Source organism: Chiloscyllium plagiosum, unplaced genomic scaffold (genome assembly GCF_037043375.1).
Source record: "Chiloscyllium plagiosum isolate Xiang-an unplaced genomic scaffold, Cpla_swu_hap1 HiC_scaffold_14, whole genome shotgun sequence".
Taxonomy (NCBI): domain Eukaryota; kingdom Metazoa; phylum Chordata; class Chondrichthyes; order Orectolobiformes; family Hemiscylliidae; genus Chiloscyllium; species Chiloscyllium plagiosum.
The window spans coordinates 79,345,136-79,372,975 of NW_028270152.1; the positions used below are offsets into that span (position 1 = coordinate 79,345,136).

At 48.3% G+C, this 27,840-nt stretch overlaps 1 protein-coding gene across 4 annotated transcripts in view; it reads left to right on the plus strand.

Annotated features, from left to right (window-relative positions):
* The window catches only part of nckipsd (NCK interacting protein with SH3 domain), a 253,601-nt gene that overhangs the window by 125,744 nt on the left and 100,017 nt on the right, over positions 1-27,840 (plus strand). For 3 of the 4 annotated variants that reach the window (XR_015759438.1, XR_015759439.1, XM_087994556.1), the window contains exon 3: positions 23,107-23,293. The exons of the other annotated variant lie outside the window; for it this stretch is intronic. Coding sequence is in view for 1 of the 3 variants with exons in the window: in XM_087994556.1 (XP_087850682.1) it covers positions 23,107-23,293 (187 nt within the window). In the remaining 2 variants the exon portion in view is untranslated. The remainder of the gene's footprint in view (positions 1-23,106; positions 23,294-27,840) is intronic. 4 annotated transcript variants of the gene reach the window in all.

Genomic DNA, 27,840 nt, shown 5'->3' on the forward strand with positions numbered 1-27,840 from the left:
GGACAAACACGAGCGTGTGTGTGTGAGAGACAGAGACAAACACGAGCGTGTCTGTGAGAGAGACAGAGACTAACATTAGCGTGTGTGTGAGACAGAGACAAACACGAGCGTGTGTGTGACGGACAAACACGAGCGTGTGTGTGAGTGTGTGAGACAGAGACAAACACGAGCGTGTGTGTGTGTGAGCAATAGAGACAAACACGAGCGTGTGTGTGTGTGAGGGAGACGGACAAACACGAGCGTGTGTGTGACGGACAAACACGAGCGTGTGTGTGACGGACAAACACGAGCGTGTGTGTGACGGACAAACACGAGCGTGTGTGTGACGGACAAACACGAGCGTGTGTGTGACAGGGACAAACACGAGCGTGTGTGTGACAGGGACAAACACGAGCGTGTGTGTGTGACAGGGACAAACACGAGCGTGTGTGTGTGTATGAGACAGAGACAAACACGAGCGTGTGTGTGTGTGTGTGAGACAGAGACAAACACGAGCGTGTGTGTGTGTGTGTGAGACAGAGACAAACACGAGCGTGTGTGTGTGTGTGTGAGACAGAGACAAACACGAGCGTGTGTGTGTATGAGACAGAGACAAACACGAGCGTGTGTGTGTGTGAGACAGAGACAAACACGAGCGTGTGTGTGTGAGAGACAGGGACAAACACGAGCGTGTGTGTGTGAGAGACAGGGACAAATACGAGCGTGTGTGTGTGAGAGACAGAGACAAACACGAGCGTGTCTGTGAGAGAGACAGAGACTAACATTAGCGTGTGTGTGAGACAGAGACAAACACGAGCGTGTGTGTGACGGACAAACACGAGCGTGTGTGTGAGTGTGTGAGACAGAGACAAACACGAGCGTGTGTGTGTGTGAGCAATAGAGACAAACACGAGCGTGTGTGTGTGTGAGGGAGACGGACAAACACGAGCGTGTGTGTGTGTGAGACAGAGACAAACACGAGCGTGTGTGTGTGTGAGACAGAGACAAACACGAGCGTGTGTGTGTGTGAGACAGAGACAAACACGAGCGTGTGTGTGTGTGAGACAGAGACAAACACGAGCGTGTGTGTGTGTGAGACAGAGACAAACACGAGCGTGTGTGTGTGAGACAGAGACAAACACGAGCGTGTGTGTGTGTGTGAGACAGAGACAAACACGAGCGTGTGTGTGTGTGTGAGACAGAGACAAACACGAGCGTGTGTGTGAGAGACAGAGACAAACACGAGCGTGTGTGTGAGAGACAGAGACAAACACGAGCGTGTGTGTGAGAGACAGAGACAAACACGAGCGTGTGTGTGTGTGAGACAGAGACAAACACGAGCGTGTGTGTGAGACAGAGACAAACACGAGCGTGTGTGTGAGACAGAGACAAACACGAGCGTGTGTGTGAGAGACAGAGACAAACACGAGCGTGTGTGTGTGAGACAGACAAACACGAGCGTGTGTGTGACGGACAAACACGAGCGTGTGTGTGTGACGGACAAACACGAGCGTGTGTGTGTGAGAGAGACGGACAAACACGAGCGTGTGTGTGTGAGACAGAGACAAACACGAGCGTGTGTGTGTGAGACAGAGACAAACACGAGCGTGTGTGTGAGAGACAGAGACAAACACGAGCGTGTGTGTGTGTGAGACAGAGACAAACACGAGCGTGTGTGTGTGTGAGACAGAGACAAACACGAGCGTGTGTTTGTGTGAGACAGAAACAAACACGAGCGTGTGTGTGTGTGAGACAGAGACAAACACGAGCGTGTGTGTGTGTGTGTGAGACAGACAAACACGAGCGTGTGTGTAAGAGAGACAGAGACAAACACGAGCGTGTGTGTGAGAGAGACAGAGACAAACACTAGCGTGTGTGTGTGAGACAGAGACAAACACGATCATGTGTGTGTGAGACAGAGACAAACACGAGCGTGTGTGTGTGACCGATAGAGACAAACACGAGTGTGTGTGTGAGAGAGACGGACAAACACGAGCGTGTCTGTGTGTGATTCAGAGCCAAACACGAGCGTGTGTGTGAGAGAGACGGACAAACACGAGCGTGTGTGTGTGAGACAGACAAACACGAGCGTGTGTGTGTGTGAGAGAGACGGACAAACACGAGCGTGTGTGTGTGTGTGAGACAGAGAAACACGAGCGTGTGTGTGTATGAGACAGAGACAAACACGAGCGTGTGTGTGTGTGAGACAGAGACAAACACGAGCGTGTGTGTGTGTGAGACAGAGATAAACACGAGCGTGTGTGTGTCTGAGACAGAGACAAACACGAGCGTGTGTGTGTGTGAGACAGAGACAAACACGAGCGTGTGTGTGTGTGAGACAGAGACAAACACGAGCGTGTGTGTGTGTGAGACAGAGACAAACACGAGCGTGTGTGTGTGTGAGACAGAGACAAACACGAGCGTGTGTGTGTTTGTGTGAGACAGAGACAAACACGAGCGTGTGTGTGTTTGTGTGAGACAGAGACAAACACGAGCGTGTGTGTGTGTGTGAGACAGAGACAAACACGTGTGTGTGTGTGAGACAGACAAACACGAGCGTGTGTGTGACGGACAAACACGAGCGTGTGTGTGACAGACAAACACGAGCGTGTGTGTGACAGACAAACACGAGCGTGTGTGTGACGGACAAACACGAGCGTGTGTGTGACGGACAAAAACGACCGTGTGTGTGTGAGAGAGACGGACAAACACGAGCGTGTGTGTTAGAGACAGAGACAAACACGAGCGTGTGTGTTAGAGACAGAGACAAACACGAGCGTGTGTGTGAGAGACAGAGACAAACACGAGCGTATGTGTGTGAGACAGAGACAAACACGAGCGTGTGTATGTTAGTCAAGTCAAACACGAGCATGTGTTTGTGAGACAGGGACAAACACGAGCGTGTGTGTGTGTGAGACAGAGACAAACACGAGCGTGTGTGTGAGAGAGACAGAGACAAACACTAGCGTGTGTGTGTGAGACAGAGACAAACACGATCATGTGTGTGTGAGACAGAGACAAACACGAGCGTGTGTGTGTGACCGATAGAGACAAACACGAGTGTGTGTGTGAGAGAGACGGACAAACACGAGCGTGTCTGTGTGTGATTCAGAGCCAAACACGAGCGTGTGTGTGAGAGAGACGGACAAACACGAGCGTGTGTGTGTGTGAGACAGACAAACACGAGCGTGTGTGTGTGTGAGAGAGACGGACAAACACGAGCGTGTGTGTGTGTGTGAGACAGAGAAACACGAGCGTGTGTGTGTATGAGACAGAGACAAACACGAGCGTGTGTGTGTGTGAGACAGAGACAAACACGAGCGTGTGTGTGTGTGAGACAGAGATAAACACGAGCGTGTGTGTGTGTGAGACAGAGACAAACACGAGCGTGTGTGTGTGTGAGACAGAGACAAACACGAGCGTGTGTGTGTGTGAGACAGAGACAAACACGAGCGTGTGTGTGTGTGAGACAGAGACAAACACGAGCGTGTGTGTGTGTGAGACAGAGACAAACACGAGCGTGTGTGTGTGTGAGACAGAGACAAACACGAGCGTGTGTGTGTTTGTGTGAGACAGAGACAAACACGAGCGTGTGTGTGTTTGTGTGAGACAGAGACAAACACGAGCGTGTGTGTGTGTGTGAGACAGAGACAAACACGTGTGTGTGTGTGAGACAGACAAACACGAGCGTGTGTGTGACGGACAAACACGAGCGTGTGTGTGACAGACAAACACGAGCGTGTGTGTGACAGACAAACACGAGCGTGTGTGTGACGGACAAACACGAGCGTGTGTGTGACGGACAAACACGAGCGTGTGTGTGACGGACAAAAACGAGCGTGTGTGTGTGAGAGAGACGGACAAACACGAGCGTGTGTGTTAGAGACAGAGACAAACACGAGCGTGTGTGTTAGAGACAGAGACAAACACGAGCGTGTGTGTGAGAGACAGAGACAAACACGAGCGTATGTGTGTGAGACAGAGACAAACACGAGCGTGTGTATGTTAGTCAAGTCAAACACGAGCATGTGTTTGTGAGACAGGGACAAACACGAGCGTGTGTGTGTGTGAGACAGAGACAAACACGAGCGTGTGTGTGTGTGAGACAGAGACAAACACGAGCGTGTGTGTGTGTGAGACAGAGACAAACACGAGCGTGTGTGTGAGAGACAGAGACAAACACGAGCGTGTGTGTGTGTGAGACAGAGACAAACACGAGCGTGTGTGTGTGTGAGACAGAGACAAACACGAGCGTGTGTGTGAGACAGAGACAAACACGAGCGTGTGTGTGTGTGAGACAGAGACAAACACGAGCGTGTGTGTGTTTGTGTGAGACAGAGACAAACACGAGCGTGTGTGTGTGAGACAGAGACAAACACGAGCATGTGCGTGTGTGTGAGAGACAGAGACAAACACGAGCATGTGCGTGTGTGTGAGAGACAGAGACAAACACGAGCGTGTGTGAGATAGAGACAAACACGAGCGTGTGTGAGATAGAGAAAAACACGAGCGTGTGTGAGATAGAGACAAACACGAGCGTGTGTGAGATAGAGACAAACACGAGCGTGTGTGTGACGGACAAACACGAGCGTGTGTGTGACGGACAAACACGAGCGTGTGTGTGACGGACAAACACGAGCGTGTGTGTGACGGACAAACACGAGCGTGTGTGTGACGGACAAACACGAGCGTGTGTGTGACGGACAAACACGAGCGTGTGTGTGACGGACAAACACGAGCGTGTGTGTGACAGGGACAAACACGAGCGTGTGTGTGTGACAGGGACAAACACGAGCGTGTGTGTGTGTGTGTGAGACAGAGACAAACACGAGCGTGTGTGTGTGTGTGTGAGACAGAGACAAACACGAGTGTGTGAGACAGAGACAAACACGAGCGTGTGTGTGTGAGAGACAGGGACAAACACGAGCGTGTGTGTGTGAGAGACAGGGACAAACACGAGCGTGTGTGTGTGAGAGACAGAGACAAACACGAGCGTGTGTGTGTGAGAGACAGAGACAAACACGAGCGTGTCTGTGAGAGAGACAGAGACTAACATTAGCGTGTGTGTGAGACAGAGACAAACACGAGCGTGTGTGTGAGTGTGTGAGACAGAGACAAACACGAGCGTGTGTGTGTGTGAGCAATAGAGACAAACACGAGCGTGTGTGTGTGTGAGACAGAGACAAACACGAGCGTGTGTGTGTGTGAGACAGAGACAAACACGTGTGTGTGTGTGAGACAGAGACAAACACGAGCGTGTGTGTGTGTGAGACAGAGACAAACACGAGCGTGTGTGTGTGTGAGACAGAGACAAACACGAGCGTGTGTGTGTGTGAGACAGAGACAAACACGAGCGTGTGTGTGTGAGACAGAGACAAACACGAGCGTGTGTGTGTGAGACAGAGACAAACACGAGCGTGTGTGTGTGAGAGACAGAGACAAACACGAGCATGTCTGTGAGAGAGACAGAGACTAACATTAGCGTGTGTGTGAGACAGAGACAAACACGAGCGAGTGTGTGAGACAGAGACAAACACGAGCGTGTGTGTGTGTGAGCAATAGAGACAAACACGAGCGTGTGTGTGTGTGAGACAGAGACAAACACGAGTGTGTGTGTGTGTGTGAGACAGAGACAAACACGAGCGTGTGAGTGTGTGAGACAGAGACAAACACGAGCGTGTGTGTGTGAGAGACAGGGACAAACACGAGCGTGTGTGTGTGTGAGAGACAGAGACAAACACGAGCGTGTCTGTGAGAGAGACAGAGACTAACATTAGCGTGTGTGTGAGACAGAGACAAACACGAGCGTGTGTGTGAGTGTGTGAGACAGAGACAAACACGAGCGTGTGTGTGTGTGAGCAATAGAGACAAACACGAGCGTGTGTGTGTGTGAGCAATAGAGACAAACACGAGCGTGTGTGTGTGTGAGACAGAGACAAACACGAGTGTGTGTGTGTGTGAGACAGAGACAAACACGTGTGTGTGTGTGAGACAGAGACAAACACGAGCGTGTGTGTGTGTGAGACAGAGACAAACACGAGCGTGTGTGTGTGTGAGACAGAGACAAACACGAGCGTGTGTGTGTGTGAGACAGAGACAAACACGAGCGTGTGTGTGTGAGACAGAGACAAACACGAGCGTGTGTGTGTGAGACAGAGACAAACACGAGCGTGTGTATGTTAGTCAAGTCAAACACGAGCGTGTGTTTGTGAGACAGGGACAAACACGAGCGTGTGTGTGTGAGAGACAGGGACAAACACGAGCGCGTGTGTGTGAGAGACAGGGACAAACACGAGCGTGTGTGTGTGTGAGACAGGGACAAACACGAGCGTGTGTGTGTGTGAGACAGGGACAAACACGAGCGTGTGTGTGTGTGAGACAGGGACAAACACGAGCGTGTGTGTGTGTGAGACGGACAAACACGAGCGTGTGTGTGTGTGTGAGACGGACAAACACGAGCGTGTGTGTGTGTGAGAGACGGACAAACACGAGCGTGTGTGTGTGAGCGATAGAGACAAACATGAGCGTGTTTGTGTGAGAGACAGAGACACACATGAGCGTGTGTGTGTGAGACAGACAAACACGAGCGTGTGTGTGACGGACAAACACGAGCGTGTGTGTGACGGACAAAAACGAGCGTGTGTGTGTGAGAGAGACGGACAAACACGAGCGTGTGTGTTAGAGACAGAGACAAACACGAGCGTGTGTGTTAGAGACAGAGACAAACACGAGCGTGTGTGTGAGAGACAGAGACAAACACGAGCGTATGTGTGTGAGACAGAGACAAACACGAGCGTGTGTATGTTAGTCAAGTCAAACACGAGCATGTGTTTGTGAGACAGGGACAAACACGAGCGTGTGTGTGTGAGAGACAGGGACAAACACGAGCGTGTGTGTGTGTGAGAGACAGGGACAAACACGAGCGTGTGTGTGTGTGAGACGGACAAACACGAGCGTGTGTGTGTGTGAGACGGACAAGCACGAGCGTGTGTGTGTGTGAGAGACGGACAAACACGAGCGTGTGTGTGTGTGAGACAGAGACAAACACGAGCGTGTGTGTGTGAGAGACAGGGACAAACACGTGCGTGTGTGTGAGAGACAGAGACAAACACAAGTGTGTGTGTGTGTGAGATAGAGACAAACACAAGCGTGTGTGTGACGGACAAACACAAGCGTGTGTGTGTGTGAGACGGACAAACACGAGCGTGTGTTTGTGAGCGAAACAAACAAACACAAGTGTGTGTGTGTGAGAGAGACAGGGACTAACACGAGCGTGTGAGTGTGCGTGAGACAGAGACAAATACGAGTGTGTGTGTGTGGGACAGAGGCAAACACGAGCGTGTGTGTGTGTGAGACGGAGAAACACGAGCGTGTGTGTGTGTGAGAGACGGACAAACACAACGTGCGTGTGTGAGCGATAGAGACAAACACGAGTGTGTGTGTGTGTGAGAGACAGAGACAAACACGTGTGTGTGTGTGAGACAGAGACAAACACGAGCGTGTGTGTGTGTGAGACAGAGACAAACACGAGCGTGTGTGTGTGTGTGAGACAGAGACAAACACGAGCTTATGTGTGTGAGACAGAGACAGACACTAGCGTGTGTATGTTAGTCAAGTCAAACACGAGCATGTGTTTGTGAGACAGGGACAAACACGAGCGTGTGTGTGTGAGAGACAGGGACAAACATGAGCGTGTGTGTGTGAGAGACAGGGACAAACATGAGCGTGTGTGTGTGTGAGACAGAGACAAACACGAGCGTGTGTGTGTGTGAGACAGAGACAAACACGAGCGTGTGTGTGTGTGTGTGACAGAGATAAACACGAGCGTGTGTGTGTGTGACAGAGACAAACACGAGCGTATGTGTGTGAGACAGAGACAGACACGAGCGTGTGTGTGAGAGAGACGGACAAACACGAGCGTGTGTGTGTGTGAGTCAGAGCCAAACACGAGCGTGTGTGTGAGAGAGACGGACAAACACGAGCGTGTGTGTGTGAGACAGAGACAAACACGAGCGTGTGTGTGTGAGCGATAGAGACAAACACGAGCGTGTGTGTGTGTGAGAGAGACGGACAGACACGAGCGTGTGTGTGAGACAGAGACAAACACGAGCGTGTGTGTGTGTGAGACAGAGAAAAACACGAGCGTGTGTGTGTGTGAGACAGAGACAAACACGAGCGTGTGTGTGTGTGAGACAGAGACAAACACGAGCGTGTGTGTGTGAGACAGAGACAAACACGAGCGTGTGTGTGTGTGAGACAGAGACAAACACGAGCGTGTGTGTGTGTGAGACAGAGACAAACACGAGCGTGTGTGTGTGTGAGACAGAGACAAACACGAGCGTGTTTGTGTGTGAGACAGAGACAAACACGAGCGTGTTTGTGTGTGAGACAGAGACAAACACGAGCGTGTTTGTGTGTGAGACAGAGACAAACACGAGCGTGTTTGTGTGTGAGACAGAGACAAACACGAGCGTGTTTGTGTGTGAGACAGAGACAAACACGAGCGTGTTTGTGTGTGAGACAGAGACAAACACGAGCGTGTTTGTGTGTGAGACAGAGACAAACACGAGCGTGTGTGTGTGAGAGACAGAGACAAACACGAGCGTGTGTGTGTGAGAGACAGGGACAAACACGAGCGTGTGTGTGTGTGAGAGACAGGGACAAACACGAGCGTGTGTGTGTGAGAGACAGGGACAAACACGAGCGTGTGTGTGTGAGAGACGGGGACAAACACGAGCGTGTGTGTGTGTGAGACGGACAAACACGAGCGTGTGTGTGTGTGAGACGGACAAACACGAGCGTGTGTGTGTGTGAGACGGACAAACACGAGCATGTGTGTGTGTGAGAGACGGACAAACACGAGCCTGTGTGTGTGTGAGAGACGGACAAACACGAGCCTGTGTGTGTGTGAGAGACAGGGACAAACACGAGCGTGTGTGTGCGAGACAGAATCAAACACAAGCGTGTGTATGTTAGTCAAGTCAAACACGAGCATGTGTTTGTGAGACAGACAAACACGAGCGTGTGTGTGAGAGAGACGGAGACAAACACGAGCGTGTGTGTGTGAGGGACAGAGACAAACACGAGCATCTGTGTGTGAGAGACAGGGACAAACACGAGCATCTGTGTGTGAGAGACAGGGACAAACACGAGCGTGTGTGTGTGTGAGAGACAGAGACAAACACGAGCGTGTGTGTGTGAGAGAGACAGGGACAAACACGAGCTTGTGTGTGTGTGTGAGACAGAGACAAACACGAGCGTGTGTGTGTGTGAGACAGAGACAAACACGAGCGTGTGTATGTTAGTCAAGTCAAACACGACCATGTGTTTGTGAGACAGGGACAAACGCGAGCGTGTGTGTGAGAGACAGGGACAAACACGAGCGTGTGTGTGTGTGAGACGGACAAACACGAGCGTGTGTGTGTGTGAGACGGACAAACACGAGCGTGTGTGTGTGTGTGAGACGGACAAACACGAGCGTGTGTGTGTGTGAGACGGACAAACACGAGCGTGTGTGTGTGAGAGAGACGGACAAACACGAGCGTGTGTGTGTGAGCGATAGAGACAAACATGAGCGTGTTTGTGTGAGAGACAGGGACAAACATGAGCGTGTGTGTGCGAGACAGAATCAAACACAAGCGTGTGTATGTTAGTCAAGTCAAACACGAGCATGTGTTTGTGAGACAGACAAACACGAGCGTGTGTGAGAGTCAGACAAACACGAGCGTGTGTGTGTGTGAGACCGAGACAAACACGAGCGTGTGTGTGTGAGGGACAGAGACAAACACGAGTGTGTGTGTGTGTGAGACGGACAAACACGAGCGTGTGTTTGTGAGCGAAACAAACAAACACGAGTGTGTGTGTGAGAGAGACAGGGACAAACACGAGCGTGTGTGTGTGCGTGAGACAGAGACAAACACGAGTGTGTGTGTGTGAGACAGAGGCAAACACGTGTGTGTGTGTGAGACGGAGAAACACGAGCGTGTGTGTGTGTGTGAGACGGACAAACACAACGTGCGTGTGTGAGCGATAGAGACAAACATGAGTGTGTGTGTGTGAGAGATAGAGACAAACACGAGTGTGTGTGTGTGTGTGAGACAGAGACAAACACGAGTGTGTGTGTGTGTGTGAGACAGAGACAAACACGAGTGTGTGTGTGTGTGTGAGACAGAGACAAACACGAGTGTGTGTGTGTGTGTGAGACAGAGACAAACACGAGTGTGTGTGTGTGAGAGACAGAGACAAACACGAGTGTGTGTGTGTGAGAGACAGAGACAAACACAAGCTTGTGTGTGTGTGAGAGACAGAGACAAACACGAGTGTGTGTGTGTGAGAGACAGAGACAAACACGAGCGTGTGTGTGTGAGAGACAGGGACAAACACGTGCGTGTGTGTGAGAGAGACAGAGACAAACACAAGCGTGTGTGTGTGTGAGATAGAAACAAACACGAGCGTGTGTGTGACGGACAAACACGAGCGTGTGTGTGTGAGAGACAGGGACAAACACGTGCGTGTGTGTGAGAGAGACAGAGACAAACACGAGCGTGTGTGTGTGTGAGACGGACAAACACGAGCGTGTGTTTGTGAGCGAAACAAACACGAGTGTGTGTGTGTGAGAGAGACAGGGACAAACACGAGCGTGTGTGTGTGTGTGTGTGTGAGACAGAGACAAACACGTGTGTGTGTGAGACAGAGACAAACACGTGTGTGTGTGAGACAGAGACAAACACGTGTGTGTGTGAGACAGAGACAAACACGTGTGTGTGTGTGAGACGGAGAAACATGAGCGTGTGTGTGTGTGTGAGACGGACAAACACAACGTGCGTGTGTGAGCGATAGAGACAAACACGAGCGTGTGTGTGTGTGAGAGATAGAGACAAACACGAGCGTGTGTGTGTGTGAGAGATAGACAAACACGAGCGTGTGTGTGTGTGAGAGATAGACAAACACGAGCGTGTGTGTGTGTGAGAGGCAGAGACAAACACGAGCGTGTGTGTGTGTGAGAGGCAGAGACAAACACGAGCGTGTGTGTGTGTGAGAGGCAGAGACAAACACGAGCGTGTGTGTGTGTGAGAGGCAGAGACAAACACGAGCGTGTGTGTGTGTGTGAGAGGCAGAGACAAACACGAGCGTGTGTGTGTGTGTGAGAGGCAGAGACAAACACGAGCGTGTGTGTGTGTGAGAGGCAGAGACAAACACGAGCGTGTGTGTGTGTGAGAGGCAGAGACAAACACGAGCGTGTGTGTGTGTGAGAGGCAGAGACAAACACGAGCGTGTGTGTGTGTGAGAGGCAGAGACAAACACGAGCGTGTGTGTGTGTGAGAGGCAGAGACAAACACGAGCGTGTGTGTGAGAGGCAGAGACAAACACGAGCGTGTGTGTGTGTGAGAGGCAGAGACAAACACGAGCGTGTGTGTGTGTGAGAGGCAGAGACAAACACGAGCGTGTGTGTGTGTGTGAGAGACAGAGACAAACACAAGCGTGTGTGTGTGAGAGAGACAGAGAAACACAAGCGTGTGTGTGTGAGAGACAGACACAAACATGAGCGTGTGTGTGTGTGAGAGGCAGAGACACACACGAGCGTGTGTGTGTGTGAGAGGCAGAGACAAACACGAGCGTGTGTGTGAGAGGCAGAGACAAACACGAGCGTGTGTGTGTGAGAGACAGAGACAAACACAAGCGTGTGTGTGTGTGAGAGAGACAGAGAAACACGAGCGTGTGTGTGTGTGTGAGAGGCAGCGACAAACACGAGCGTGTGTGTGTGTGAGGCAGAGACAAACACGTGCGTGTTTGTGTGTGAGACAGAGACAAACACGAGCGTGTGTGTGTGAGAGACAGAGACAAACATGAGCGTATGTGTGAGAGACAGAGACAAACACGAGCGTGTGTATGTTAGTCAAGTCAAACACGAGCATGTGTTTGTGAGATAGGGACAAACACGAGCGTGTGTGTGTGAGAGACAGGGACAAACACGTGCGTGTGTGTGAGAGAGACAGAGACAAACACGAGCGTGTGTGTGTGTGAGACGGACAAACACGAGCGTGTGTTTGTGAGCGAAACAAACACGAGTGTGTGTGTGTGAGAGAGACAGGGACAAACACGAGCGTGTGTGTGTGTGTGTGTGTGAGACAGAGACAAACACGTGTGTGTGTGAGACAGAGACAAACACGTGTGTGTGTGAGACAGAGACAAACACGTGTGTGTGTGAGACAGAGACAAACACGTGTGTGTGTGTGAGACGGAGAAACATGAGCGTGTGTGTGTGTGTGAGACGGACAAACACAACGTGCGTGTGTGAGCGATAGAGACAAACACGAGCGTGTGTGTGTGTGAGAGATAGAGACAAACACGAGCGTGTGTGTGTGTGAGAGATAGACAAACACGAGCGTGTGTGTGTGTGAGAGATAGACAAACACGAGCGTGTGTGTGTGTGAGAGATAGACAAACACGAGCGTGTGTGTGTGTGAGAGGCAGAGACAAACACGAGCGTGTGTGTGTGTGAGAGGCAGAGACAAACACGAGCGTGTGTGTGTGTGAGAGGCAGAGACAAACACGAGCGTGTGTGTGTGTGAGAGGCAGAGACAAACACGAGCGTGTGTGTGTGTGAGAGGCAGAGACAAACACGAGCGTGTGTGTGTGTGTGAGAGGCAGAGACAAACACGAGCGTGTGTGTGAGAGGCAGAGACAAACACGAGCGTGTGTGTGTGTGAGAGGCAGAGACAAACACGAGCGTGTGTGTGTGTGAGAGGCAGAGACAAACACGAGCGTGTGTGTGTGTGAGAGGCAGAGACAAACACGAGCGTGTGTGTGTGTGAGAGGCAGAGACAAACACGAGCGTGTGTGTGTGTGAGAGGCAGAGACAAACACGAGCGTGTGTGTGAGAGGCAGAGACAAACACGAGCGTGTGTGTGTGTGAGAGGCAGAGACAAACACGAGCGTGTGTGTGTGTGAGAGGCAGAGACAAACACGAGCGTGTGTGTGTGTGAGAGACAGAGACAAACACAAGCGTGTGTGTGTGAGAGAGACAGAGAAACACAAGCGTGTGTGTGTGAGAGACAGACACAAACATGAGCGTGTGTGTGTGTGAGAGGCAGAGAGACACACGAGCGTGTGTGTGTGTGAGAGGCAGAGACAAACACGAGCGTGTGTGTGAGAGGCAGAGACAAACACGAGCGTGTGTGTGTGAGAGACAGAGACAAACACAAGCGTGTGTGTGTGAGAGAGACAGAGAAACACGAGCGTGTGTGTGTGTGTGAGAGGCAGCGACAAACACGAGCGTGTGTGTGTGTGAGGCAGAGACAAACACGTGCGTGTTTGTGTGTGAGACAGAGACAAACACGAGCGTGTGTGTGTGAGAGACAGAGACAAACATGAGCGTATGTGTGAGAGACAGAGACAAACACGAGCGTGTGTATGTTAGTCAAGTCAAACACGAGCATGTGTTTGTGAGATAGGGACAAACACGAGCGTGTGTGTGTGAGAGACGGGGACAAACACGAGCGTGTGTGTGTGAGAGACGGGGACAAACACGAGCGTGTGTGTGTGAGAGACGGGGACAAACACGAGCGTGTGTGTGTGAGAGACGGGGACAAACACGAGCGTGTGTGTGTGTGAGAGGCAGAGACAAACACGAGCGTGTGTGTGAGAGACAGAGACAAACACAAGCGTGTGTGTGTGAGAGAGACAGAGAAACACAAGCGTGTGTTTGTGAGAGACAGACACAAACATGTGCGTGTGTGTGTGTGTGTGAGAGGCAGAGACACACACGAGCGTGTGTGTGTGTGAGAGGCAGAGACAAACACGAGCGTGTGTGTGAGAGACAGAGACAAACACGAGCATGTGTGTGTGAGAGACAGAGACAAACACGAGCGTGTGTATGTTAGTCAAGTCAAACACGATATTGTGTTTGTGAGACAGGGACAAACACGAGCGTGTGTGTGTGAGAGACAGGGACAAACACGAGCGTGTGTGTGAGAGACGGGGACAAACACGAGCGTGTGTGTGTGTGAGACGGACAAACACGAGCGTGTGTGTGTGTGAGAGACGGACAAACACGAGCGTGTGTGTGTGAGAGACGGACAAACACGAGCGTGTGTGTGTGTGAGACAGAGACAAACACGAGCGTGTGTGTGTGTGTGAGACAGAGACAAACACGAGCGTGTGTGTGTGAGACAGAGACAAACACGAGCGTGTGTGTGTGTGAGACAGAGACAAACACGAGCGTGTGTGTGTGTGAGACAGAGACAAACACGAGCGTGTGTGTGTGAGAGACAGGGACAAACACGTGTGTGTGTGTGAGAGACAGGGACAAACACGTGTGTGTGTGTGAGAGACAGGGACAAACACGAGCGTGTGTGTGTGAGAGACAGGGACAAACACGAGCGTGTGTGTGTGAGAGACAGGGACAAACACGAGCGTGTGTGTGTGTGAGACGGACAAACACGAGCGTGTGTGTGTGTGTGAGACGGACAAACACGAGCGTGTGTGTGTGTGTGAGACGGACAAACACGAGCATGTGTGTGTGTGAGAGACGGACAAACACGAGCCTGTGTGTGTGTGAGAGACGGACAAACACGAGCGTGTGTGTGTGAGCGATAGAGACAAACATGAGCGTGTTTGTGTGAGAGACAGGGACAAACACGAGCGTGTGTGTGCGAGACAGAATCAAACACAAGCGTGTGTATGTTAGTCAAGTCAAACACGAGCATGTGTTTGTGAGACAGACAAACACGAGCGTGTGTGAGAGTCCGACAAACACGAGCGTGTGTGTGTGAGAGACAGAGACAAACACGAGTGTGTGTGTGTGTGTGAGACTGACAAACCTCAAGCATGTGTGTGTGAGAGACAGGGACAAACACGAGCATCTGTGTGTGAGAGACAGGGACAAACACGAGCGTGTGTGTGTGTGAGAGACAGAGACAAACACGAGCGTGTGTGTGTGTGTGAGAGACAGGGACAAACACGAGCTTGTGTGTGTGTGTGAGACAGAGACAAACACGAGCGTGTGTGTGTGTGAGACAGAGACAAACACGAGCGTGTGTATGTTAGTCAAGTCAAACACGACCATGTGTTTGTGAGACAGGGACAAACGCGAGCGTGTGTGTGTGAGAGACAGGGACAAACACGAGTGTGTGTGTGAGAGACAGGGACAAACACGAGCGTGTGTGTGTGTGAGACGGACAAACACGAGCGTGTGTGTGTGTGAGACGGACAAACACGAGCGTGTGTGTGTGTGAGACGGACAAACACGAGCGTGTGTGTGTGTGAGAGACGGACAAACACGAGCGTGTGTGTGTGAGCGATAGAGACAAACATGAGCGTGTTTGTGTGAGAGACAGGGACAAACACGAGCGTGTGTGTGTGTGAGAGACAGAGACAAACACGAGCGTGTGTGTGTGTGAGAGACAGGGACAAACACGAGCTTGTGTGTGTGTGTGTGAGACAGAGACAAACACGAGCGTGTGTGTGTGTGAGACAGAGACAAACACGAGCGTGTGTATGTTAGTCAAGTCAAACACGACCATGTGTTTGTGAGACAGACAAACACGAGCGTGTGTGAGAGTCAGACAAACACGAGCGTGTGTGTGTGAGAGACCGAGACAAACACGAGCGTGTGTGTGTGAGAGACCGAGACAAACACGAGCGTGTGTGTGTGAGGGACAGAGACAAACACGAGTGTGTGTGTGTGTGTGAGACGGACAAACACGAGCGTGTGTGTGTGAGAGACAGGGACAAACACAAGCGTGTGTGTGTGTGAGATAGAAACAAACACGAGCGTGTGTGTGACGGACAAACACGAGCGTGTGTGTGTGAGAGACAGGGACAAACACGTGCGTGTGTGTGAGAGAGACAGAGACAAACACAAGCGTGTGTGTGTGTGAGATAGAAACAAAAACGAGCGTGTGTGTGACGGACAAACACGAGCGTGTGTGTGTGAGAGACAGGGACAAACACGTGCGTGTGTGTGAGAGAGACAGAGACAAACACGAGCGTGTGTGTGTGTGTGAGACGGACAAACACGAGCGTGTGTTTGTGAGCGAAACAAACACGAGTGTGTGTGTGTGTGAGACAGAGACAAACACGTGTGTGTGTGTGAGACAGAGACAAACACGTGTGTGTGTGTGAGACGGAGAAACATGAGCGTGTGTGTGTGAGACGGACAAACACAACGTGCGTGTGTGAGCGATAGAGACAAACACGAGTGTGTGTGTGTGTGAGAGATAGAGACAAACACGAGCGTGTGTGTGTGTGAGAGGCAGAGACAAACACGAGCGTGTGTGTGTGTGAGAGGCAGAGACAAACACGAGCGTGTGTGTGTGTGAGAGGCAGAGACAAACACGAGCGTGTGTGTGTGTGAGAGGCAGAGACAAACACGAGCGTGTGTGTGTGTGAGAGGCAGAGACAAACACGAGCGTGTGTGTGTGTGAGAGGCAGAGACAAACACGAGCGTGTGTGTGTGTGAGAGGCAGAGACAAACACGAGCGTGTGTGTGTGTGAGAGATAGAGACAAACACGAGCGTGTGTGTGTGTGAGAGATAGAGACAAACACGAGCGTGTGTGTGTGTGAGAGATAGAGACAAACACGAGCGTGTGTGTGTGTGAGAGATAGAGACAAACACGAGCGTGTGTGTGTGTGAGAGATAGAGACAAACACGAGCGTGTGTGTGTGTGAGAGATAGAGACAAACACGAGCGTGTGTGTGTGTGAGAGATAGAGACAAACACGAGCGTGTGTGTGTGTGAGAGATAGAGACAAACACGAGCGTGTGTGTGTGTGAGAGATAGAGACAAACACGAGCGTGTGTGTGTGTGAGAGATAGAGACAAACACGAGCGTGTGTGTGTGTGAGAGATAGAGACAAACACGAGCGTGTGTGTGTGAGAGATAGAGACAAACACGAGCGTGTGTGTGTGTGAGAGATAGAGACAAACACGAGCGTGTGTGTGTGTGAGAGATAGAGACAAACACGAGCGTGTGTGTGTGTGAGAGATAGAGACAAACACGAGCGTGTGTGTGTGTGAGAGATAGAGACAAACACGAGCGTGTGTGTGTGTGAGAGATAGAGACAAACACGAGCGTGTGTGTGTGTGAGAGATAGAGACAAACACGAGCGTGTGTGTGTGTGAGAGATAGAGACAAACACGAGCGTGTGTGTGAGAGGCAGAGACAAACACGAGCGTGTGTGTGTGTGAGAGGCAGAGACAAACACGAACGTGTGTGTGTGTGAGAGGCAGAGACAAACACGAGCGTGTGTGTGTGTGAGGCAGAGACAAACACGAGCGTGTGTGTGTGTGAGGCAGAGACAAACACGAGCGTGTGTGTGTGTGAGGCAGAGACAAACACGAGCGTGTGTGTGTGTGAGGCAGAGACAAACACGAGCGTGTGTGTGTGTGAGACAGAGACAAACACGAGAGTGTGAGTGTGTGAGACAGAGACAAACACGAGCGTGTGTGTGTGTGAGACAGAGACAAACACGAGCATGTGTGTGAGACAGACAAACACGAGCATGTGTGTGAGACAGACAAACACGAGCATGTGTGTGACACAGACGAACACGAGCATGTGTGTGACACAGACAAACACGAGCATGTGTGTGACGCAGACAAACACGAGCGTGTCTGTGAGAGACAGAGACAAACACGAGCGTGTGTGTGAGACAGAGACAAACACGAGCATGTGTGTGAGTGACGGAGACAATCACGAGCGTGTGTGTGTGAGATAGACAGAGACAAACACGAGCATGTGTGTCTGAGAGAGACAAACACGAGTGTGTGTGTGTGAGACAGAGACAAACACGAGCATGTGTGTCTGAGAGAGAGACGGACAAACACGAGTGTGTGTGTGTGTGGGACAGACAAACACGAGCGTGTGTGTGTAAGAGAGACAAACATGAGCGTGTGTATGTGTGAGAGAGACAAACACGAGCGTGTGTGTGTGAGAGACAGGGACAAACACGAGTGTGTGTGTGTGGGACAGACAAACACGAGCATGTGTGTGTGTGTGAAAGACAGAGACAAACACGAGCGTGTGTGTGTGTGAGTCAGACAAACACAAGCGTGTGAGAGAGAGGGACAAACACGAGCGTGTCTGTGTGAGACAGAGACCAACACGAGTGTGTGTGTGTGAGACAGAGATAAGCACGAGTGTGTGTGCGAGACAGAGAGAGTCAAACAAGAGTGTGATTGTGTGTGAGAGAGGGACAAACGAGTGTGTGTGTGTGTGTGTGTATGTGTGTGAGTGAGAGACAAAACAAGTGTGTGCAGAACTAACGATGTGAAGTGACAGTGTGCATGGCATTAACAGCAGGGGAGGTGTGTGTGTGTGTGTGACCAATAGCAGCAAGTCTTAATGTGTTCGTGGTACTAACAGTGGGTTGTGTCTGTGTGTGCTTGGCTCTAAGAGAGGGGACCATGTGTGTATGGCACTAACAGCGGCGACTGAGAGTGTGCATGTGGCACAAACAGCAGGGAATGAATGTGTGTGTTGCACAATCAGTGGCAGATGAAACTGTGGGGAGTGTGTGTGGCATTAATGGTGGCAAGTCAGTGTGTGTGTGTCCATGTGGCACTAACAGCAAGGAGTTTGTGTTTGTGGCACTAACCACAGGAGTGTGTGTGTGGGGGTACTAACACCTGGCACTAGCAGTGTTGGGGTCTGAGAGAGTGCATGGCACTAACAGCAGGGAATGTGGATGAGCGTGTCATAGAGTCATACAGCACAGAAACAGGCCCCTCGGCTCCACTTGTCCATACCAATCAAATTTTTTAACTGAGCCAGTCCCATCTTCCTGCATTTGGCCTGGGTCCCTCTCCTATTCTCTCCTGTTACTCTCCTATTCCTCTTCTATTCATGTACTTGACCAAATGACTTTTCAATGTTGTCATTGTAATCACCTGCACCACTTCCTCTCGCAGCTTCTTCCATTTACGCACCACCCTCTGTGAAAACGTGACCCCTCAGGTCCCTTTTAAATCTATTCTCACCTCACCTCACCTTAAACCAATGTTCTCTAGTTTTGGAATTGCCTACCCTGGGGGGAAGACCTTGGCTGCTCACTTTAACTATGCAGTAAGCAGGGAATAAAAGTGGGCATTTACCATGAACAGCAGCGTGTGAGGGTGTATGTGGCACTAACAGCAGAGTTGAGTGCACACATCACACTAACCATGGGGAGTGTGACTGTGCACATACCACTAACAGCAGGACTGAATATGGGTGGCATTAACTGTTCGGGTGTGTGCAGTGCGGGTGTATTGTGAGTGTGCACACTGCTAACAGCGGGGTTTGTATGACTGTTTGTTAAACAGTGTGTTGTATTGGCTGAAGGGAGGCCAGATATGCTCCCTGAATATTTCTGGTCTCCGGGATGTTGAGAAATGGTGGCAAAGGAAACGTCCAGTGTCGCTTGCTGGTATTAGTATGGCACCATGGGGGAAAATGAGTGGCATTGTTACATTGGTATTCTACAAGAGGGAGATGAAAGGAGCAAATTTAAAGGGTAGTTCATTGAAAAAAGGATTTTGTGGGGGAGGGTTTCACTTACTAATTACAGAGTGGGCAAAACCTCACAATGTGCAGTTCTGGTCACCTCACTTCAGGAAGGATATGATAGCACGAGAAAGGGTACAGAGGAGGTTCACCAACATGTTTAGTGGGATGGAGAAATTGAGCGACAAGGAGAGACTAGATTGGCTTGGACTGTTTTTTTTTCAGAGCAGAGAAAACTGAGGGGGATGTGATTGAGTGCGTAAGATTGAGGCATATTGACTAGGCAAATAGGGAGCAGCTGTTCCCTCCCCTTGGTAGGGGTCAGTCATAAGGAGGCATAGTTTTCTGGTAAGGGGCAGGAGATTCAGAGGCGATTTGAGGAAATTATTTTTCACTCAGATGTGATGTGAATCTGGAATGCACTACCTGGGAAAGTCGTGGAGACTGGAAACCTTGCAACCTTTAAAAGTAATTAGATGAGCACTTGAAATACCTCAGAATTCCAGGATAAGGGAGCAGTGCAGGAAATTGGATTGGCACACCTTCAGTGGTAGTTATGTCAGTGCAGACTGGATGGGCGAAGGGCCTATTCTGCAATCTCTGATTGGGAAAGTCTAATGTTTTTTTTCTGTGAGAACTTTAAAGATGCTTCTCCTCTGTCTAACAGTCGTGTTGAATTTAATTCAGGGAAGTGAGTGGAGTGGGTTACATTAAGCAATCATCCAGTTCAGAGTGACCACAACATCATGGAAAGCCAGCAGAAAATATCAAAGGACTGAAAAGATGGACTGGCAAAGACTGATTTCCATCATTTAGGAAAGGAGTGTGCGCTGGTAGATAAGGGAAAGGGTATTTCAGAATAAGGCAACAGTGGGGAAATGGTAGGAATTCAGCAGAAATGTATTCCAAAGTAGGGATAAGATATATCAGTATCAGTTTTTTTTTAAATTATCATCTAAAACTAATTTGTTCAGGTTGACACAGGAAATAAATGTTATCAAAAGGGAAGAATGAAGCTTTTGACAAATGTCAGGAATGCGATTCTGTTAATAACCAGCAAAATTAAAGACAGACATAGGGGGAAATGTTAGTACAGGAGACAAGAGAAAGGTGGCAAGAGGAGATGATCCGGCATTGTTAAATTCAAGCCTAAAGCATTTAACAAAGAAACAATGTGAACTGGTTTTCTGGAGTAAAGTCTGATCCATTCAGGAGGCAGAGCCAAATCTTCACGTGCCAGCAGAGGATGTGGTTACAGTGCTAAAGGAGTACATTGTCCACATTCTTTGAAAGATCCGATGTAATGTGGATGTTACATTAAAGCAGGATCAAGTCTCTGTCAAGAAGGCAGTCTATAAGGCAGTCTATTATTACTGAACGTTGCTAAGTCACCTGATCCAGATGGAATTTATCCCAAGTTTGCTGAAAAAATAGAAGTTATTGGCCACAATCATTCAATTTTCATTTAGTTATGGGAGCAATGCTGCAGAACCTGAGGCTTGTCAATGTACCATCATTCCAAAACTAGGAGAGAGATTAAACAAGGTCATGACAGGGCAGTCAGCCTATCCTCAGTGATGGGGATGGTATTGGAAACCGTTATGAGGAAAAGAATGATCTTTTACTGATCAAGGAGAGCCAACCTGGATTTATTCAAAAGGCGAATCATCCCAAACTATTTTTATTAATTAGCTCAGTACCGGCTCAGAGTGGAGGGGATCTCCAAGAAGATCGCCCATACCGACATAGGCATCAAGTTTCTGCAAAAATGCAAGCACCTGACAGCAATCTAGGTTTGTTCAATATATCATTTCAGTTGCATGACACTCATCTTTTGCTATAAATTCTCTATCTTATGATCCTCTTCCATAGCTACCTGATGAAGGAGCAGTGCTCCAAAAGCTAGTGCTTCCAAATAAACCCGTTGGACTATAACCTGGTGTTGTGTGATATTTAATTTTGATTAATTAGTAACAGAGGAAGTTGATCAAAATCATATAGGGACAGTTACCAGAGGCTCAAGGTCCTTAGACAGCACCTTCCAAACCCATAACCACTTTCATCCAGAAAGGCGAGGGTAGCAGAGACATGGGAACACCAACCACCACAAGTTTCCCTCCAAGTCACTCATCATCTCAACTTGAAAATATATTGATGGTCCTTTACTGTCACTGGGTCAAATTCCGGGAATTCTCTGACAGCACTGGGAGTGTTCCTACAGCACTTGGACTCCAGCTGTTTATACAAGTGTATATAAAATTTAACATTTTCTTAGCCCACTGAGCCATTCAGTAAGATGCTGCCTGACCTTACTGTGGTTCCAACTCCACTCTCCTGCCTATCCCTTACACCCTATGACTTGAGAAAATCAAAAATGTACCCAATTCCACATTACAGATCTTCAGTGATCCGTCCTCAACAGAAGGAGCTAACAAGCCCCTCAATCTGTCATAGACAGGAGACTTTAGTTTTTTCTAAACAGTATTCTCTCATTCCAGCCTCCCTGACATGAAGAATTCCAAATTCTCTCAGAACGTATGGCCCAAATCTTTACTCCCCCAGTGGGGCGAGTTGGGGGTCTAACCAGGGCAGAGTGTCAAGGGGAATAGATGTCAGTTGGTGGGGGTTGGTTGTCAGAAAGATTTGGTTGGGGGATGAGGGAAGTAAGTTGGGTAGTTTGAGGGAACTGTATTGGGGATCTTGTCAGTTGTACAGTTACCAAGAGTTAGTCTAGAGTTTTACTGTCAAATTTTTCATGAGGAACTATCTAGGTAATGTCCAAAGTCTCCAAATTTAACTCCAAGCTGGATACTTTTTTGGAATGAGCAAGAGGATTGCCCATTGGAAGCTCCAACCTCCAGGCAATTCCCATGGAGTCAGTGAGGCAGATTCCAGATACACATCTTGATTTGTACTGGGATATTATTTCTGTCTTCAACAGATAGTGAAGACAAGCTATCCTTGCAACCCTGTCTCGAGTGATTAGAAATTGGAAACATGCTGACCTGGCCAATGACATGCTCATCCCATTAAGGTGTCAGGAGCAGTGTGAAAAATTCTGTGGATGATGTGAAACTTGGCACAGCAATAATGTTTGGACGATACAGGTCTGTGATAAAAGGACTGGGGTAGTGGCTTGTAGGGGTGACTGATGAGAAGTGTGATGAGGTGCAATTTGGGAGGATTAATGCGGAAGAACAACAAACTGTTACATTGCATGATAATGAACATAGATGACCTAATATCCAATCAAACAAATCTTTAAAGGTGGCATGGCAAGTTTGCAAAGTTGTGTAAAATCGCGTAGGTTAATTGGGGATGATAAATAGAAACAGAGCACAGAGATCACGCTAGATCCTCTGCTAGAAAGACCTAAAGGCCTTCAAAAGGATGCAATGGTGGTTCCCTGGAGCATTATCCGTGATCGGCATTTCAGTTCTGGAGCGAGGTTGGAAACCTTCGTACCCTTCCCTGTGGAATGCCAATGGTTAAGAGGTGACCTCATGGAGATTTTCTGTTTTGACTCTGTCCTCACTGCTGAGGTGGTCAATGCTGACAAGCAGTAGGTTTCAAATCGTTGCTGAGAGGTCAACATGGGAGATCTGTTCTGAAGTTGAATGTCTGTTTTGTCCACATCAAGGAAGCTGATTCACCATCGAAAGGAAACAGTTGCTCGCAAAGGCCAGAATCCAAGCCAACAGAAAGGAGGCCACTCGTCTGGCTCCATTGAGAATCCATCTGATGCTCCAGAGCAAATGAGCAAGATCACACCTGATCCAATACCAATGCTGTCAGACACAACCTCTCCAGACAGCGACGTTTACCAGGTACCAGAGTTATGGAGAATGCTTTTTGATTTATTTCCTTTGTTTTCTGTTTGCTTTTTGAGGCAAATCCAATCTTGCTTGTGTTTTAAAGTTCATTTTGCTATATAAAGCTAACAAAAGGACGGTGGTTTTGTTCGAAATGAAGTAGGTATGCAATGGATGTTCAGGTTGTGCAGTTGCTCTGTCAAAGAAATTTGAACTCTTTCCATTGAGATGAAGGTGAAGGTCAGTAACTAAAGATCAGGATGGAGGTGTGTAGGCTGCACTCAAAGCCCCAGAGCCAAGGCCTCAATGGCATATAGCACACTTTTAACAGCACTACACATGGGCCCATCAAATCTCAAAACTTCAGATGACCCATTTTTAATTTGTGACAAAATATTAAAATGTAAAGATGGTGGTGTTGGAGAATGTTTATGGCATGCAAGAAGGCCATTCAGCCCCATGTGTCCATGCCAGTTTTCAGCAAGAGTAAATCACTCTGGGTTCCACAATGGTCTTTTCCCTGTGACGCACACCTTTGTTTTCTCTTCCAGTGACACATCTCTTTTGGATGTGTCATTTGTAACAACCTCCTCATGCTCTTGGGCAGTGAATTCTTGATTCTCAGTCACTCACTGTTGAGAAACACTTTGCCACATTTCACTGTTGTTCCTTCTGCCGATGCCCTTAATCTGTGTTCTCTCGCCCTCCTGTCAATTGGACTGGTTTTTCCTCATCTCCTCTGTCCAGTCCCCACATGAGTTTGAACATGTGTATCAAATCTACCCTTAATCTCCTCTTCTACAAGGGAACATCTTCACTTCCCCGATACTTTCTCATCCCTGATGTAGGACCATACCCTCCGACCGGGGACAAAGACTCAGGAGGCAGGCAGGATTCAGGCAATGGAACATGTTTATTCAAGTAGAAACCGGTTAAAGCAGGGGGGAGGGCTAAAGGATCTTCCCCGAATCTGGCCTTGACATGCAAACTCAATTATTTGCTTAATCTTTAGCTCAGATTGGAAGAGAGATGAACAACACTGATTTTGTTTTAGTAAAAAAACAGTATTCTTTCGCATTTTGAGTTACAATGATCACTTACAATATTTCTTACTCTGAATACCCAATCCAATGAGACACCTAATCAATGATGAGCATTTCTATAGACAGCCGCATGTTCCCATGATCTTCCTGTGTTTAACAGACACTATAATCTCTCGGCTTTGGGATCTTCCTCTGCATCCAATTCATTCACATTCCAAAGTTACTGGCTAGATTCCTTCGGGTCTGTCTCAAAGAACAAAGAAAATTTACAGCCCAGGAGCAGTCCCTTCAAGCCTGAGCCGATCCAAATCTACTGACTAAACCTGTCGTTCAATTTGTAAGTATCTGTCTCCCTCTGCTCCCCACCTACTCATGCATCTGTCCAGACACATCTTAAATGAATCTACCGTGCCTGCCTCTACCACCTCTGCTGGCAACGTGTTCCAAATGCCCACCACCCTCTGTGTGAAGTACTTGCCGCGTGTATCCCCCTTAAACTTTTCACCTCTCGCCTTGAAAGCGTGACGTCTCGTTATTGAATCCTTCACCCTGGAAAAAAGCTTGTCTCTATCTACCTTGTCTATACCCTTCATGATTTTGTAGACCTCAATCAGGTCCCCCCTCAATCCCCTTTTTTCTAGTGAAAATAAACCTAACCTTCTCAACCACTCTTCATAGCTAGCATCTTCCATACCAGGCAACACCCTCGTAAACCTTCTCTGCACCCTCTCCAAAGCGTCCACATCCTTTTGGTAATGTGGCAACCACACATACTTATCTCTAAGGGAAACTTGAATTCTGCTTTTAATTGTATTCGATGTGCTACCTTTATCAAATTCAGTTTTACTCTTTTATATTTCCCACTGTCTTAATTTTATGTGTGAAAGTACAACAAAAGTTTGAACTATTTGCTTAAAGATTTGTAATATTGATTTCTGCTACAAAATTAGTGATAAAGTGTTTAAAGTTATCCAGCTGCCCTTACTCTTCACACTTTCTGCTTCTTGGGCTGTGAACAATCTGTTTTGTTCAGGCCGTATGAAAAGTAGTTTCCTAAAGCTCGTTAACTTCACATCTAGCTTGACTGTTTTTTCCCTTAATACTTGTAACATGCTTTGGTTATATGTATCTATCTTTATGTTGAAAACTACCCCAATCATTCTTTGAAGAATCTTGAACTAGAACCTTTTTTTAAATATTCTGAAATATTATTAAATATAATTTCTACAAAGTAACTCTAGCTGTTGTTCGTAGCTGCTTAAGGAGTTAATAGGCTGTATCTCGCACGTGGTTTGTATTCATTTACTGAGACAATTATTCTTTCATTAATAAACTGGGATTAGTCACTTGCCTGTTTTGTAGGCATGCTGTTATCAAAACTGTCTGCTGTTTGTCCTGTTTACCTCTTCTCAGCCATTTAGTGTTTCAGTGCTGGAATAGGCTGCCCCCACCTTGTTTGTCGGCCATTTTGTGTGAGCAGGCCATGGACCATTTTGGTGTAAGCATGTATGGTACACCCCTACACCTGGCTTCATTTTTGCCTTTCTTTTTGTACCCTCTCTGATGCCTTTGCATCTGTCATTAAGGTATGGTTCCCAAATTGGATGTAATACTTAATTTGAGATCTAACAAGTGATTTTTGCAGGTTTAATATGACTTCCTTGTCTTTGTACCCTCTGAACTTATTTATATGTATTTTGAATGATTTACTGAACTATTTGGTCCAAATCATCCATGATGATCAGATATCCCAAATTAATCTAGTCCCATTTACAAGCATTTGGCCAATATCCCTCTAAACCCTTCCTATTCATGTACCTATCCAGATGTCTTTTAAATGGTGTAATTGTACCAGCCTCCACTTTCTGTGGCAGCTCATTCCATATATGCACCACCCTCTGTGTGAAAACGTTGCCCCTTTTAAATCCTTCCCCTCTCACCTTAAAACTATGCCCCCTAGTTCTGGACTCCCCCACCCTAGGGAAAAGACCTTGGCTATGCACTCTATCTGTGCCCCTCATGATTTTATAAACTTCTATAAGGTCACCCCTCAGCATCCGACGCTCCAGGGGAAATAACCCCAGTCTGTTCAACATTTCCCGATAGCTTGAATCCTCCAACCCTGACAACATCCTTGTCAATCTTTTCTGAACTCTTTCAAGTTTCACAGTATCTTTCCATAGCAGGGAGATCAGAATTGCACACAGTATTCCAAAAGTGGCCTAAACCAATGTCCTGTACAGCTGCAACATGACCTCCCAACTCTTGTACTTAATGCACTCACCAGTAAAGGAAAGCATACCAAACGCCTCCTTCACTATCCTATCTACCTGTGACTCCACTTTCAAGGAACTATGAACATGCACCCCAAGGTCTCTTTGTTCAGCAACACTCCCCAGGACCTTACCATTAAGTGTGTATGTCCTGCCCTGATTTGTGTTTCCAAAATGCAGCATCTCACATTTTTCTAAATTAAGCTCCATCTGACCCTCCTCAGCCCACCAGCCCACTTTTGTACTCTGAGGTGACCACCTTCACTGTCCAGTATGCTATCACCTTTGGTGTCATCTATAAACTTAGTAACCAGAGCTTGGATGTTCACATCCAAATCATTTATATAAATAACAAAATGCAGCAGACCCAGCATTGATCCACGTGGTACCCTGCTGGTCACAAGCCTCCAGTCTGAGCAGCAACCCTCCACTACCACGCTCTGTTTCCTATCTTCGAGCCATTCTGTGTACCGAGATACAGTGAAAAATGTTTTGCGTGCGACGTAGACAGATCGAACTATACAAAATGCATCAGGGTCGCAGAACAGAGTGCAGAATGCAGTGTTACAGCTAGAGAAAGAGGGATCAAAATTAACATTCGAGAGGTCCATTCAAAAGTCTGATAACAACAAGGAAGAAACTGTTCTTCAATCTATTCATATGTGTGTTAAAAGTTATATCTTCTGCCCGACGGAAGAGGGTGAAAGCGAGGATAACTAGTCTGGGAGGAATCTTTAATATCCACATATCCTTTGTTGAGCAGTCTCTCAACCTGTCCTGCCACCTTCAGTAATTATGTACACGTATATTGAACTTGCTCTGCTTCTGCACCCCTCTTAGAATTGTACCCCTTGTTTTATCTTAGCTGTGTTCTTTTACCAAAATATGTCCTCATACTCCTCCATATCGAACTTCATCTGTGTGATGATGAGAATTTAGAGACATTTATGTTCCTGTTAGCGTGAAGGAAAAGACTAGTAAGATTAAGGAGCAATGGATGGATAAAGATATTGAGGTTCTAGTCAAAAATAAAAGAGAATCATATTTTAGATATAGATAACTTGGTTTAATTGAATCTCTTCATCAATATAAAAAGTGTAGGGCTGTTCTTAAGAAAGAAATCAGGAAGGCAAAGAGCAAAAGGGTAGCTAGAGAGAGAGAGGTTAGGGCCTTTTAAAGATCAAGGAGGTCATCTTTATGTTGCACCCCAGAAAATGGGAGCGATACTAAATGAATAATTCACGTC